General features: G+C 49.6%; 1 protein-coding gene across 1 annotated transcript in view; it reads left to right on the forward strand.

Moving 5' to 3' along the window:
* The window catches only part of UGGT2 (UDP-glucose glycoprotein glucosyltransferase 2), a 227,763-nt gene that overhangs the window by 18,383 nt on the left and 194,748 nt on the right, over positions 1–14,632 (forward strand). Inside the window, exons 3-4 of the mRNA XM_019528498.1 lie at positions 4,787–4,917; positions 6,620–6,732. Coding sequence (XP_019384043.1) covers positions 4,787–4,917; positions 6,620–6,732 — 244 coding nt within the window. The remainder of the gene's footprint in view (positions 1–4,786; positions 4,918–6,619; positions 6,733–14,632) is intronic.

Genomic DNA, 14,632 nt, shown 5'->3' on the forward strand with positions numbered 1-14,632 from the left:
GCAGCCCCCTCACCAGGTCATCACCTGTGGCCAGCACTAGTTCCAGCAAGGCGTCTCCCCTGGTGGGGCTATGCACCTCCTGGGTTAGATGAAGGTTCTGCACTCTGTCTAAGAACCGATGTGAGTGGTCACACCTGGTTGACTGCTCTTCCCAGCAGATGTCCAGGAAGTTCAGGTCCCTCACATCCTTACCCTTCACTACCTCTATGAGCTGACCTACGAATTCCTGGTCAGGCTCTTCCCCCTGGTTGGGAGGTCTGTAGTAGACCCCCACCGTTAAGTCTCTCACCTCGACTGCCTTGTACTCTAACCCAAAGCACTTCAGAGTGCCCTCCCTCTGACTCCTTACTAATTAACGAGGAAGTGTATTCCTCCTTAATATAGAGTGCCACACTCCCACCTGTCTTTCCTATCCTATCCCTCCTGTATAGCCTATAGCCCTCGACATTCACCGCCCAGTCATGTGTTGAGTCCCATCACGTTTCAGTGATCCCCGCTATGTCCGGGCTGGCGTCAGCTAGCAGGAGGGTGAGTTCCTCCTGCTTGTTTCCCATGCTACTAGCGTTTGTGTAGAGGCATTTGAGGCCTCCTGTGGATGTGTGTACTGACCACCTCGTCCCAGCATTACCCCGGCCCCTGTCGCTTACCTGTTTATTCGTTTCGCTCGTTGGTCTAGGCTGGGCTGTAGTTGTGGGTGTTGCTTGGTCAGGCAGTCCGATGTTTCCTCCACCCTCAACTTCTCCTTCCCTCGATGAGCCTAGTTTAAAGCCCGCCGGAGAAGGTCCACCAACCTAGAAGAGAACACATGCTTACCTTTAGGAGAAAGGTGGAGCCCATCCCATCCAAGCATGTCTCTTGTCGTGATGTCCCGGTCATGGCTGAGGAAGCCAAAGCCTGCTTCGAAGCACCATTCCCATAGTTGGTCTCTGCGATGCACATTTCATGCTGTCTGCCATGTCCACTCACTGGCAGGATAGAAGAGAAAACCACCTGTGCACCCATCTCCTTCAGCACGCACCCCAGAGCATGGTAGTCCTCCATCAGGCGATCAGGGCATCTCCTGGCCGCATCATTAGTGCCCACATGGACTAGGACCATGGGGTAATAATCGGTGGGCGGGATAACGGTTTGGAGCATCCCTTTCATGAGTGCATCCAGATGAGCCTGCATATGCCTCTTGCAGCATCTCAAACTCCTTTAAGATGCTGCAAGAGGCATGTGCAGGTATGAGAAAATGTTCCTTGCGTTGCAGATTTGCAGCATGGGGGCAAAATTAGACCCCTGGATATCCAGGAGTCAAAAAAACCCATAGCGAAAAAAAGCAGGGCAGGGTACAGTTCAAAATTGTGCCCTGAGGCAACCAGAGGCTGAGTCCTCCACAAAGACACTCTGGTAGAAGCCAGAGTGTCTCCTTGGTTGGCCCTTGCCCTGGTGCTGAAGCACACTGCCTGCCCATGCAGGACAGGCAGCGCGTCAGCTGCAGGAAGCTGGACCCAGGCTCCATTCCAAGTAAGTAAGGGGTGAGGGTAAGGGGTGGATGGAAGAGGGGGAGAGGACCATGGGGGGGACCCCTGCCTGCTCCCCGAACCCCCCCATCCCTGTCCCATCCCCTGCCTGCCCCCCGATTCCCCCCATCCCTGCCCTGCCCCAGCTCAAATTTGCACCACTTCTATGCAAGTACATGTGCTTGCAACAGCTCAAATAGAAGTGGTGCAAATTTGAGCCAGGGCTTTTTGCCTCAGGGCATGTGCCTGGAAATGCACTTTTGTGTGGGGCAAATTGTGCCACCTGGGGCAAAATACCTCTGCCTGGGTCCTCCCGGATCTGCAGCCAGCCTGGGTTTATCTTCTGAATGTTTGTACACTTACCAATACTAATATTGCGTGGTACCCTGCATCACCTGTGAAAGGATCTCAAGGCACCTTAGTGTGCTATGGCACCCTGATTGAAAATCACTGTTCTAGTGCATTGTGTAAGAAGGAATTATGTTCCAGACAGGGACAGTAAGAAATGTATTCAGGTATGCGACTGGCTTAACTTTACATCGTCCTGAAAGGAGTTGCTGTCACTGTCTTAGTTCCATTGGCCACAGTCACATCCAGTGGGGTGACTGAGACTGTGCTTATGGGCTGCAGAGTTCTATGCAAGAATTCACACATTTGGGGAGAAAAACCTGTATATTAAAACTCAAGAATTGGGCTCTTGGGTAATTTCTTCCTTAACCACATGGAAGAGTGGCTCAAGTAGTTACTGAGAACATATATGAATAAGTGGAAGGAGTCACATTACTGCCAGCTGTACAAAGAGGCTGTGGCTCACTGATAGTGCTGCAGAGTACTCCAAATTTATACAATAATTTTGTACTTTGCCTAAAAAGACAATATACTGGCAAATTAGTTGATCAGAGATTTAAGCGTTCACCACAATGGGCCCTTTGACAATTGGGTAAAGAACAATATCTCCCTGGGGAGAGAACCTAAAGAGTTCTATTTATATTTAAAAACAATTAAAGAAGGCAAGGCTGGATAGTATGCAAGAATTCAGACTTCTGAATTCCTGAAGAGAGGAGGACAGGAGTCAGGATAATTTTCCAATTAGCAATGATACTAAAAGATTGCCCTGTGCAAACTACATTGGTACATCCCAAAGGTCAATGTGCAATTATCCCTAAGAACTCTGGTTACTGGTAAGTAGCCATTATTTGCATAAAAAGGTGTAGGATAGATGCAGGATGAATTGACCTAAATTAATAAATTGTACTTCATACTCCAGTTATGGCCACCTAGGAAAACATTATTTTCTCTTCTTTCCTGACAAATTTTCAGTCCTTGAAAATATTAAACCATTGACAATATTAAACCATTGGTGACAGACAGGGAGGGAAAGGCTGAACTCCTCAATGATTTATTTGCCTCAGTCTTCCTAAACGAGGGGCAAGACAAGTCTCACAATGGGATTGTAGAGAGGCAACAGCTGGGTACCAGACTACCAAGCGTTGACCCTGAGATGTTGCAGAGTCACTTGGAAGGACTGGATGTGTTTAAGTCAGCTGGCCCGGATGAGCTCCATCCAAGGATACTGAAGGCACTGGCTGATGTCATTGCACAGCCACTGGCAAGAATATTTAAGCACTTGTGGCACACAGGACAGGTCCCGGAGGACTGGAAGAGGGCCAGTGTGGTTCCTATTTTCAGGAAGTGGAGGAAGGAGGATCCAGGCAACTATAGGCCAGTCAGTCTCACCTCCATCCTTGGCAAAGTCTTTGAGAAGATTATTAAGGCTCATATATGTGAGAGGCCAACAGGAAAAGTTATGCTGAGGGAAAACCAACACGGGTTTGTAGCAAGTAAATCATGCCTGACTAATCTAGTCTCTTTTTTATGACCAGATTACAAAACATGTCAACACAGGAGTAGGGGTTGATATCGTTTACTTAGACTTCAGGAAGGCCTTTGATACAGTATCCCACCCTGTACTGGTGAACAAGTTAAGAAGCTGTGATCTGGATGATTACATGGTCTGTTGGGTGGCAAATTGACTAGAGGGTCGTACCCAGAGAGTGGTAGTGGATGGGTCGGTATCGACCTGGAAGGACGTGGGTAGTGGGGTCCTGCAGGGCTTGGTCTTTGGACCACTGCTCTTCAATGTCTTCATCAGTGACTTGGATGAGGGAGTGAAGTGTACTCTGTCCAAGTTTGCGGATGATACAAAACTGTGGGGAGAAGTGGACACACTGGAGGGCAGGGAACAACTACAGGCAGACCTGGACAGGCTGGACAAATGGGCAGAAAACAATGGAATGCAATTTAACAAGGAGAAATGCAAAGTACTGCACCTAGGGAGGAAAAATGTCCAGCACATCTACTGCCTAGGAAATGACCTGCTCGGTAGTATGAAAGCGGAAAGGGATCTTGGAGTCCTAGTGGACTCCAACATGAATATGAGTCATCAGTGTGACGAAGTCATCAGAAAAGCTAACTGCACTTTATCGTGCATTAGCAGATGCATGGCAAACAGAACCAAGGAGGTGATACTTCCCCTCTATCGGGTGCTGGTCAGACCGTAGTTGGAATACTGCATCCAGTTTTGGGCGACACACTTCAAGAGGGTTGTGGATAACCTGGAGAGGGTCCAGAGAAGGGCCACTCGTATGGTTAAGGGCTTGCAGGCCAAGCCCTATGAGGAGAGACTAGGGCACCTGGACCTCTTCAGCCTCCACAAGAGAAGGTTGAGAGGCGACCTTGTGGCTGCCTATAAATTCATCATGGGGGCGCAGAAGGGAATTGGTGAGGCTCTACTCACCAATGTGCCCCTGGGGGTCACAAGAAATAATGGCCATAAGCTAGCAGAGAGCAGATTTAGACTGGACATTAGGAGGAACTTCTTCACAGAGTGGCCAGGGTCTGGAATGGGCTCCCAAGGGAGGTGATGCTCTCCCCTACCCTGGGGGTCTTCAAGAGGAGGTTGGATGGGCATCTGGCTGGGGTCATCTGAACCCTGCACTCTTTCCTGTCTAAGCAGGGGGTCGGACTCGATGATCCATTGAGGTCCCTTCTGACCCAAACATCTATGAATCTATGATCTTATTTTTGGCATTTTTGTCCCCTTGATGTTGATCTCTTAGATTTGCTGAATATAGGAAGCCACTAGTAGAGAATATTATAATTATTTTTGTTGTTCAGTTGACTGTCACTATAGATAATACTTACATATTGCTTAATGCCAGAAGAGATGCCATGTAACTTAATGACTACATGCTAAAATCTCACTTTTTTTTTTGTAACAGACTCAGACCATTCGTATTACAACTTAATCTTGAAGAAAGCAGGACAATTTTTATCAAACTTGCAGATCAATCTATTGAAGTTTGCCCTTTCTATAAGGGCATACTCTCCAACTGTTCATATGTTTCAACAGGTTTGTAAAATTATCTGATATATTTGACATTTATGTGTTTGTGAAATCTGTTCTATGGTGTAAATCATGTTAATTATTATTTTTTCCATACATAACACAAATACTGCTTAGAATCAAATATGAGATATGTTATGATCAGGGATCCTGGTTTTCTCTGATTTAAAAAAAATCCATGATTTTTGGTTAGAAAAAGTAACCCCAAATCCACATTTTCCCATGATTTAAAATGAAACGCCACTAATATATAGACATATATATAGCAGTGTTTCATTTTAATCATGGGAAAACGTGGATCTGGGTTCACTTTTTTAAATCAAAAATGTTTTGTTTTGTTTTGTTTTTAAATCAGGGAAAATTGGAATCCCTGATTATGAAATATATAACGTGGTATCTTATAGAGAAGAGTTGTATTAAACCTGAGGAACAAATAGTCATGTTTAATCTTAAGAAAAGTTTCATTACAACTGCAGTTACGTAAGAGCTGAGTCTTATTTTCTGTGCTGCTGGGAATTGCATATCATACTACTCTTCCCCCCTCAAAATTTGAGCATTTCTTAATTAGGGAATTCTTTCCATACAGTTGACTTGCTATACTCATGACTTTAGTGGAGCTCTTGTCACTTACACTGCTCAATATTACTCCCTGTTTCCTTCCACTGCTGAAAGGAGAAAGTTATAAATTACCTTAATGTATATGTGATTTCCTACCTAGACTGAGACAGTACTTCTTCCTGTTGTCCCATAGCAATGCAGCCTTAAGGGGAAGGAAAATAGTTCAGATTCCTGTGTTTGTCAGTTGTGGTTCAGTTGAGCTGGAAACAAACTCATTCTGTGCTGGGGAGAGTCAGTTCAGGAATCAGTTTTTTCATATATATTTTTGAGTAGAGAGAGGCAGTTAGCCATGTCAGTTTGAAGTCAAACGGAAAATAGGGCAGGGTGGCACCTTAGAGACTTATTGGTTCAGAAAGATGTAAGCTTTCATATGTGACAGTCCTACAGGTATCAGTGGCATACTTTGTCAACTATGAATGGATATAACTTTCTGAAACAGTTAGTTTCTGAGGTGCCACCGTACCCTACCTTCTGACTTTATCTTGTACCTCTTTGTGAAAGCAAAGTAACTGATTTATATGAGAGAATGTAAGATGTGACACATGTCAGAAGGTAGTTTTAAAAATGTAAAAATCTTGGGATTTGGAGAACAAAGCTCCAAAAAACTTCTAATATGGGGGAAGAGAAAGAAAGAAAAAAGAAAAATATATGGAAAATGCTTTATTTTCTGGGGGTTATTGTATTTATTGTTTTGCATTTTTTTGGCTTCCTGTCTTACTACTCCTGCTCATAATATAGCAGACAACACTGACTTAAAGATAAATCCCCTATTCAAAATATACTCCATGATTTCAAATCATGTGCAGAAGATCTGCCAGCCAGTGTTTTCAAAAATATTTAAAAAACTAAATTAAGCATGTATGTTCTCAGGATATAACTAAATACGATGAACTATGGAGACAATATAATGCACTTATATCATTTTAAACTTTTTCATTACTTTCTTCACATGTCCCCTATTTTGAATGTGCTTAATTAGAAACACAACTTAATAGTAGTTGATGAGATATTTTAATCAAAAGGATGTGTTTAATTTTAAGTTGAAGTGCAATTAAAACAGCCTGGTTGAATGTAATTGTTGAAATATTAGATTGCAGTTGATGAACCTCCACCAGAAGGTTGCAGTGCATTTGTGGTTATCCATGAGAAGCACACCTGTAAGACTAATGAAATTAAAAAACTTCTGAAGAAAGCTGCTAAGAGGTAAATGTAATGAACTGTCTTTAAAAAGACATTATTAAAGAGCAAACTGTAATATTGTAGTATAAATACTTCAAGTGCACATTTACCTGATAGTTCTTATAAGTATGTAATTTTTTCTATCATATTGAAGACATTATATGTTGAACATTTCATTATGCTGTTTTGAAAAGTGCATTATTTCTTGTTTTGAATACTGTAAATGCTTAAGTTTATGAGAATTCACTAACTAGGAATGAAAATTACCATCTTAAAATCATAGAGCTTGTATCATCTAACCAGGTGCAAAAAGGCATAGTTTGCATTTCCCTGAGTTTCTGAGGGTATATAAACAGATATTCTTTTGAAGTGCTTCAAATCCCTCTGCAATATGAAGCACTTCAAATTTGGAGTGCTTCAGCATTGCATAGACATTCAGGCCTGTCCCTTCTGAAGTGCTTTAAAATAGCTCTGGGTCCATACTTCTTCAACTAAAGGGCTGGAGGGTGGAGACCCTAGCATGCATTTTAGATCCAAGTCTCTAGGGGCTCTCAAAAACTGCTGAGTGCAGAGTAGAGAGTCCATTGATGTCTGCGCCCTCCTCCAGCTTGTGCTGGTTGCTTACCAAAGTTCTTTATTCTAGTTTTCCATAGTTAAAGAGATACAAAAAACTATTGTAACATCACTAGTCTGATTTAGCTAAAATAAACATACCACTTTTGGTAAGTGGTTGTAATAAGGGCACAAAATAAATGGTTGAAATAAGGGCACTGCAGGCCAGATTGCTTTCACTTTAGAAGGGTTTGTCATTTACAGGAGTCTTTTACTTTGGAATATTAGGAATTGATGTCTACTATTGCCCTGCCCTGTGTCCCCTGGCCATGCAGTGCCAGAAGATGTTTCCTTTTTGTTCTGCTTAGGGCAAGGAGTCAGGGACTAGCTGGACACGTTTTGTGTCCTATTCTGTCATTTTTCTCAGCTGGCATTCAACAACATGGCAGCTCAGGGTACCATGACCGAGGTCCTGGAAATCACCTCCTTGAAATATATTACAGGCTCTTTACCACCAACACTAACATGCCTGAGGATGACACTGTGTAGGACACCATTCAGATCAGCCTTCTCTGGGACCACCTGGAAACTATGACCCAGCACTACTGGGCAAGGGATGGTCTGGTCAGACCGCATAGTTCAGGGACACTGGGTGACAAGCAGTGGAGGCGGAAATATAAAATGACCTCTGCTCTGTTCATGAAGACCAATATTAACCCTGACCCCATTGTTTGAGCAGCAAGCCACCAGCAGGAGGGTGCTTTTCACCATGGAAAAGTGCATGGCCATTGCCATCAAAGTTGGCAGTGCCTGACATTCTCCAGTCTGTGGCCAGCAACTTCAACAGAGTTAGCTGCACTATTCAGAGAGTTCTGGCACCATGATTCCTCCAACCAACACAAGGTTGTTGTCAGATTTGAAGTCTAGCCTTTCGACTGTGAGTTCCCTGGGGAAAATTGCTAATAATCCTATTCTGAAGTGGAGGGGGTTGGGCTTGATGGAAGCTGCTGCTGATAAAACTGGCCTGGAGACTGTGCTGTCAAGAGACAGAGTGGATCGCTTTCCCGAAAGTATAACATGGAGTAGGGCTGAGCAAGATAAGCCTGACACTGCTGAGGTCCTGTTGCAGGCTGAGGCTTACCCCCGGCCATGGTGTCTGTTAGACCCCCGACTTCATGCGGTGCCCAGCTACCAGACTAGGTAGACAACAGTCCAATTGTTCATGGATCCTGGTACTCATTAGCCAGAGCAAGCAGGGAGCAGATGCCAGCACACATTGCTTGCAACTGCTTTATTCAGAATGGAGACAGCTTCGGACAAGGGTCCCTCACAGACACACAGCCCATGAACCAGGGGGCCTGCACTGAACAATAGTTCTTTTCACATTTTATACACCTTGGTTCGTACATATTAACATTTTTCTGCCTTCATCCTGTGAAAGAGCCTCACCCCCGAGCAGCCTCGGGAGAAGCGAGGCGGGTCCCGCCGCTCCAGTAAATTGTCAGCGGCTGCGGGGCGCGGGGCGCGATGTAGGCGGTGCAGCTGTGGTGGGGGCAAGATCGCCCGCAGGCCACCGAGCGGGCCTGACTCTGGAGGCGAGCTTCCCATGGGGCCCCAAGGCACGAGGCTTAATTACCTCCCCCAGGTGTGCGGCGGTGCCAGCAGGCACAAATGCAGCACCGGCGCGGAGAAGTGGCGGACCGGAAGGGCCAGGAGAGGAGTGGATCCCTGGCAGAAGCCCGGAGCGGCGGAGGCATGCTGACCCGCGCCCAGCACGCGTGTTTTGGGGAAAGGGTAAGGCCCCGCAGGGGCAAGGCACTAGGGTTGACAAGTCCCGAAGTCAGTGGTGACAGTTGTGAAGGCTGGGGGGGGGCACCCCACCCCAGCTGAGGGCTGTTTGGCAGAAGCAGGCTACGGGCCTCGGCCACAGTGCATTGGGGCCGGAGACAGAGCCGCCCAGGCGGGGCAGGGATGCTCCGGTGACAGATGGCAGACCCCAATAGAGAAATGAAAGCCTGCCGAGAGAGGCGAGCGGGACTTGCAGGGACCCGGAGGCAGACACCCGTACGGGAACTGACTGTTCAGTTTACGGGTTACGCACTTGGCGTTGGACATTTTGAGGTGTTGTCCCAACCCCCCCCACCAGATGGGAGGATAGGTGGGCAACCCGGACTTGGTCACGGAGGCCTGGGCGAGGGTGTAGGGGAGGAAGGAGCCCTCAAGGATCTTGGACCCGGATCAACGGGAGGTCCCACTTCCGGACGTGCACACGCCATCATAAACACACTGAACCAAGGAAACATCGAAGTCGTGGCAGGGGGACCTGGCGTGAGCATCCCCAAAGCAGGGGCCACAACCTGGGATTGGTGGACAATCATCTGTAGGCGCCCTAGAGAGTGTGCTCGCCAACGGACGTGTGGACATTTTGGTGCATTGGCTGGGAAGCAACGACGGCCTTCTGAGCGCATGTTACCACCACAATGGAGCACCAGGCGGCTGGACAGATCGTGGACCCTATGCACCAGCTACTAAGTTTGGTAGTACAGCTGCTTCAACAACAACAACAACAGTCCGTAAGGCAGATGACCTTGCAGGAACACTGGATGCAGCAGCAAACATGGATACCCAGGAGCGGTGCAGAGTGGCGCATGCCAAAGATGATGCTGGAGGATGACCCAGAGGCCTTTCTTGAAATTTTTGAGAGAGCAGCCATAGCTGCAGGAGTCGACAAGGCGAAATGGGCTGGCCAGCTGGGCATCCTGCTTATCGGGCAGGCATAGGCGGCATACAAGGCCATGTTGAGGAGTGACGCCATGGACTACGAGACGGTAAAGGGGGAGATCCTCTGCCAACTAGACATTACACCAGAGAGGCGCAGACAGGCCTTTAGGGAGAGGAAGGCGGTGGAGGTAAGGACTCCCTGTATCTTATGGCAGAACCTAGCGGACCTACTGGGCAAATGGCTCAGGCCAGAAATTGCCTCCAAAGAACAGATAATAGATCTGGTCCTGATGGAGCAGTTCATTAATGATCTCGAGGAGGAGACCTGAAACTGGGTAAGGTGCCACTGCCCCACCTCCTCTTGAGAGGCACTGCAGTGGGCTGAGCAGTTTGACGCCGCCCAGGGAGAACGGCGCCGGACGAGCGGCCCAAAAGGGGCAGATTCTACGGCTAGGCAAACTGCTGACAGTAAAGGGATCAAGAAAGGGGGAGGACAAGGTCCCGCCTGTTTTACGTGCGGGAGGAAGGGGCATTTCGCGAGAAGCTGCCTGCAGGGGATGTGGGGGAGTTCCCTTAGAGAAAGGTATCATCAGGATGACCACCAGGCCCCCGAAGTGGTGCCGGAGGTGGAGGCAATGGACTGTGGGGTGGGTAGCCATCACCAGGCCCACATCCAACCTTTGCCTAAGGTGCAAGCGTGGGTGGAAGGAGTCCCCATTCAGGCAGTGGTGGACACCGGATGTACCCAGTCCCTGGTTAGGCCCTCATTCATTAGGTGGAAACAGGCCCCCCAATGCGAGGGCATCAACCTAGTGTGCCTCCATAAAGAGAGAAGCTACATCGAACAGCAGGTGCTGACCGTCCGGGTAGGGGAAACCCAGCGCAGGATCCCGGTTGGGCTAAGAGGAGGAATATTGTACCCCATGATCCTGGGCTGTGATTGGCCCGAGATCTTCGATATCCTCGCGTTGGGGAGAAAGTGCCAGAGCAAAGGTGGAGGCCTGGCGGGGGAAGAAGGTTGGGAGGTCAACGCCTTACAGATTGGTGAGCTGACCCAGTCGGAGCCGTTCTGGCAGGAACAAGGGACAGACCCCGAACTGCGCGCCTTCTGGGAGATAGACGCCCGGGAAGATACCCCCCAGGTAAGCCCCTCGGGTTGCACCAAGTGCACCCCGCACATAGAAATAAGGAATGGACTGCTTTATAGGGTGAAGCGGGGAAGGCGCGAGGGTGAAGAGGTAGCGCAGTTAATAATCCCACGTACTTTCCGGGACCAGCTATTATGGCTGGCCCACAAACACCCCCTTGGAGGGCACCTGGGAAGGGATAAAATGGAGGCATGGCTGATTCGCTGGCTGCAGAAGGCCCCCCTGTAGCCCATGCCGGTGGTACGGGAGGCTTTCTCTCGTGTAGCGCTAGATGTAGTGGACCCACTCCCTAAAAGTGTAGCTGGGCACCAGTACATTTTGGTGTTAATAGATTACACCACCAGGTTCCCCGAGGCTATCCCTCTGAGGGTGGTGACGGCCACTAAGGTGGCTGATTCATTAATGCATTGGGTCGCTATGTTTGGGATTCCACGGGAAATAGTTACGGACCAGGGGTCCGACTTTATGTCTGCAGTCCTAAAAGCTTTTTGCATAGTACTCCAGATTAAGCACCTTTGGACTACAGTATACCACCTGCAGACCAATGGGCTGGTGGAGTGGTTTAATGGGACCCTAAAGGGGATGCTGAGGCGGTGCACCCAAGAGGAGCCCCGCAAGTGGAGCCTAATGATCCCACCCTTGCTATTTGCGGTGAGGGACGCCCCTCAAGCCTCTCTAGGCTTCTCTCCCTTTGAGTTAACGTTTGGGCATCGGCCCCGTAGTCTGTTGGATGTTCAACGGGAAGAATGGGAGGCTGGGCCCGAGCACGGGGGAAGGATGAGGGAATACGTACAAGAAATGCGAGACCGGCTGCAAGCAGCCCATGATTGGCTAACTTAGAACAGGCTCAGGTGCGCCAGAAAGGGAGCTACGATAGCAGGGCACAGCCCCAGGAGCTTAAGATAGGGCAGAAAGTGCTGCTGATGTTACCAGATGCCACTAGCAAGTTCTCAGCGCAGTGGCAAGGCCTCTTCTTGGTTGTAAGGAAGGTGGGGCCAGTCGATTATGAGATCCTGCGCCTGGGGGCCAAACGGGAACACCAGATATTTCATGTTAACCTGCTTAAAGAGTGGCACGAGCCTGAGGGACTCCTGATCTCACCAGGGCTAGGTCCAGGGGAGGTGCCCATAGGGGTGCACCTCAGTCCGTCCCAGGGACGGCAGTTAACGAGGCTAGTCTATGAATTCCCTGATGTCTTCACGGAGCGTCCCGGAAAGGCATGCGACGTGAAGCATTGGATTATCACTAAGGAAGGGAGAATAGTGAGGGAACGGTGGCAACGCATCCCATACCATAAGTGAGCGCTAGTAGAAAAGGAAATCAAGATGATGCTAGAGCAGGGGATCATAACTCCCTCCTGGAGCCCATGGCGCAGTCCAGTAGTACCGGTAGAAAAACCAGACGGGAGCCTGAGGTTGTACATAGACTTCCGAAGATTAAACGAATTGACACAGTTCAATGCATTCCCGATGCCACATATAAACAAGCTAGTGGAGTGCATCGGTCAAGCCAAATACATCTCGACCCTCGATTTGTCAAAGGGATATTGGCAAATCCCGCTTCGGGAAGAGGACCAGTGCAAAACGGCGTTTGGCACGCCGTGGGGCCTCTTTGAATTTAAGCGTATGCCCTTTGGGCTCAACGGAGCTGCCGCTACCTTCCAGAGATTAATGGATTGGGTCTTGGTGCCCCACCAAAGGTATGCGGCAGCCTATATTGACGATATTATCATATACACAGACACCTGGGAGCAACATTTGCGGGCCCTGCGAGCTGTTCTACTAGAACTGAGGCAGGTCGGGCTGACTGCCAACCCAAAAAAGTGCGCGCTAGGAAAGCGCGAAACCAAGTACCTAGGTTTTCTAGTAGGCCAGGGCTGTGTCCGGCCGCTGACAGACAAAGTGGCGACCATCAGAGACTACAAAGCGCCGACCACGAAAAAACAGATGAGAGCGTTCTTGGGGTTGGCTAGCTACTACCGGCGCTTTATTCCTCGGTTCGCGGAGATTGCGGCGCCTCTGGTGGAAAGCACTAAAGGCCATCAGTCCGGAGTAATTGAATGGACCCAGGAACGGCAAAAAGCCTTTGAAGAGGTAAGAAAAGCCGTGTGTCAGGAGGTGGTCCTGCATACCCCCAACTTTGCTATCCCATTCACTTTATAGACTGACGCGTCAGCAACCGCTTTGGGGGCGGTCCTTTCACAAGAAACGGATGGGGTGGAGCGCCCCGTTGCCTACGCCAGCTGAAAACTAAACGACCCAGAGACCAGGTACTCCACTATAGAGCGGGAATGTCTGGCGATAAAGTGGGGGGTGGAGTATTTTCAATATTACCTCCTAGGCCGCGAGTTCAAATTGATTACGGATCACGCGCCCCTGAGGTGGCTGCATACCACTAAAACTGACAATGCACGCATCATGCGTTGGGCTTTAGCCCTCCAACCGTACCGCTTCTCAGTGACCTACAGACCAGGTAGGGCAAATACGGTGGCAGACTTTTTATCCCGATGCGAAGGAGAAGTGGAGAGAGGTGGCCGGGAGCAGACATGCGAGAAAGGAAAAGTAGGAAGAATGCCTAATGGCGTCTTGAGGGGTGGGGTGTGTGAAAGAGCCTCACCCCTGAGCAGCCTCGGGAGAAGCGAGGCAGGTCCCGCTGCTCCAGTAAATTGGTGGCTGCGGAGTGCGATGTAGGTGGTGCAGCTGTGGTGGAGTGAGATCGCCCACAGGCCACCGAGCGGGCCTGACTCTGGAGGTGAGCTTCCCATGGGGCCTCAAGGCACGAGGCTTAATTTCCTCTACCAGCTGTGCGGCGGTGCCGGCAGGCACAAAAGCAGCACCGGCGCGGAGAAGCGGCGGACCAGAAGGGCCGGGAGAGGAGCGGATCCCTGGCGGAAGCCCGGAGTGGCGGAGGTGTGCTGACCCGCGCCCAGCACGCGTGTTTTGGGGAAAGGGTAAGGCCCCGCAGGGGCAAGGCACTAGGGTTGACAAGCCCCGAAGTCAGTGGTGACGGTTGTGAAGGCTGGGGGGGGCACCCCGCCCCAGCTGAGGGCTGTTTGGCTGGTAGCCAGAAGAAGCAGGCTATGGGCCTCGGCCACAGTGCATTGGGGCCGGAGACAGAGTCGCCCAGGCGGGGCAGGGATGCTCCGGTGACAGGTGGTGGACCCTAATAGAGAAATGAAAGCCTGCCGAGAGAGGCGAGCGGGACTTGCAGGGACCCGGAGGCAGACACCCGTACGGGAACTGACTGTTCGGCTTGCGGGTTACGCACTTGGCGTTGGACATTTTGAGGTGTTGTCCCAACCCCCCCCACCAGATGGGAGGCTAAGTGGGCAGCCCGGACTTGGTCACGGAGGCCTGGGCAAGGGTGTAGGGGAGGAAGGAGCCCTCAAGGATCTTGGACCCGGATCAACGGGAGGTCCCACTTCCGGACGTGCACACGCCATCATAAACACACTGAACCAAGGAAACATCGAAGTCGTGGCAGGCGGACCTGGCGTGAGCATC

This window comes from Crocodylus porosus, unplaced genomic scaffold (genome assembly GCF_001723895.1).
Source record: "Crocodylus porosus isolate Cpor-Errol unplaced genomic scaffold, CroPor_comp1, whole genome shotgun sequence".
In the NCBI taxonomy this organism is placed as follows: domain Eukaryota; kingdom Metazoa; phylum Chordata; order Crocodylia; family Crocodylidae; genus Crocodylus; species Crocodylus porosus.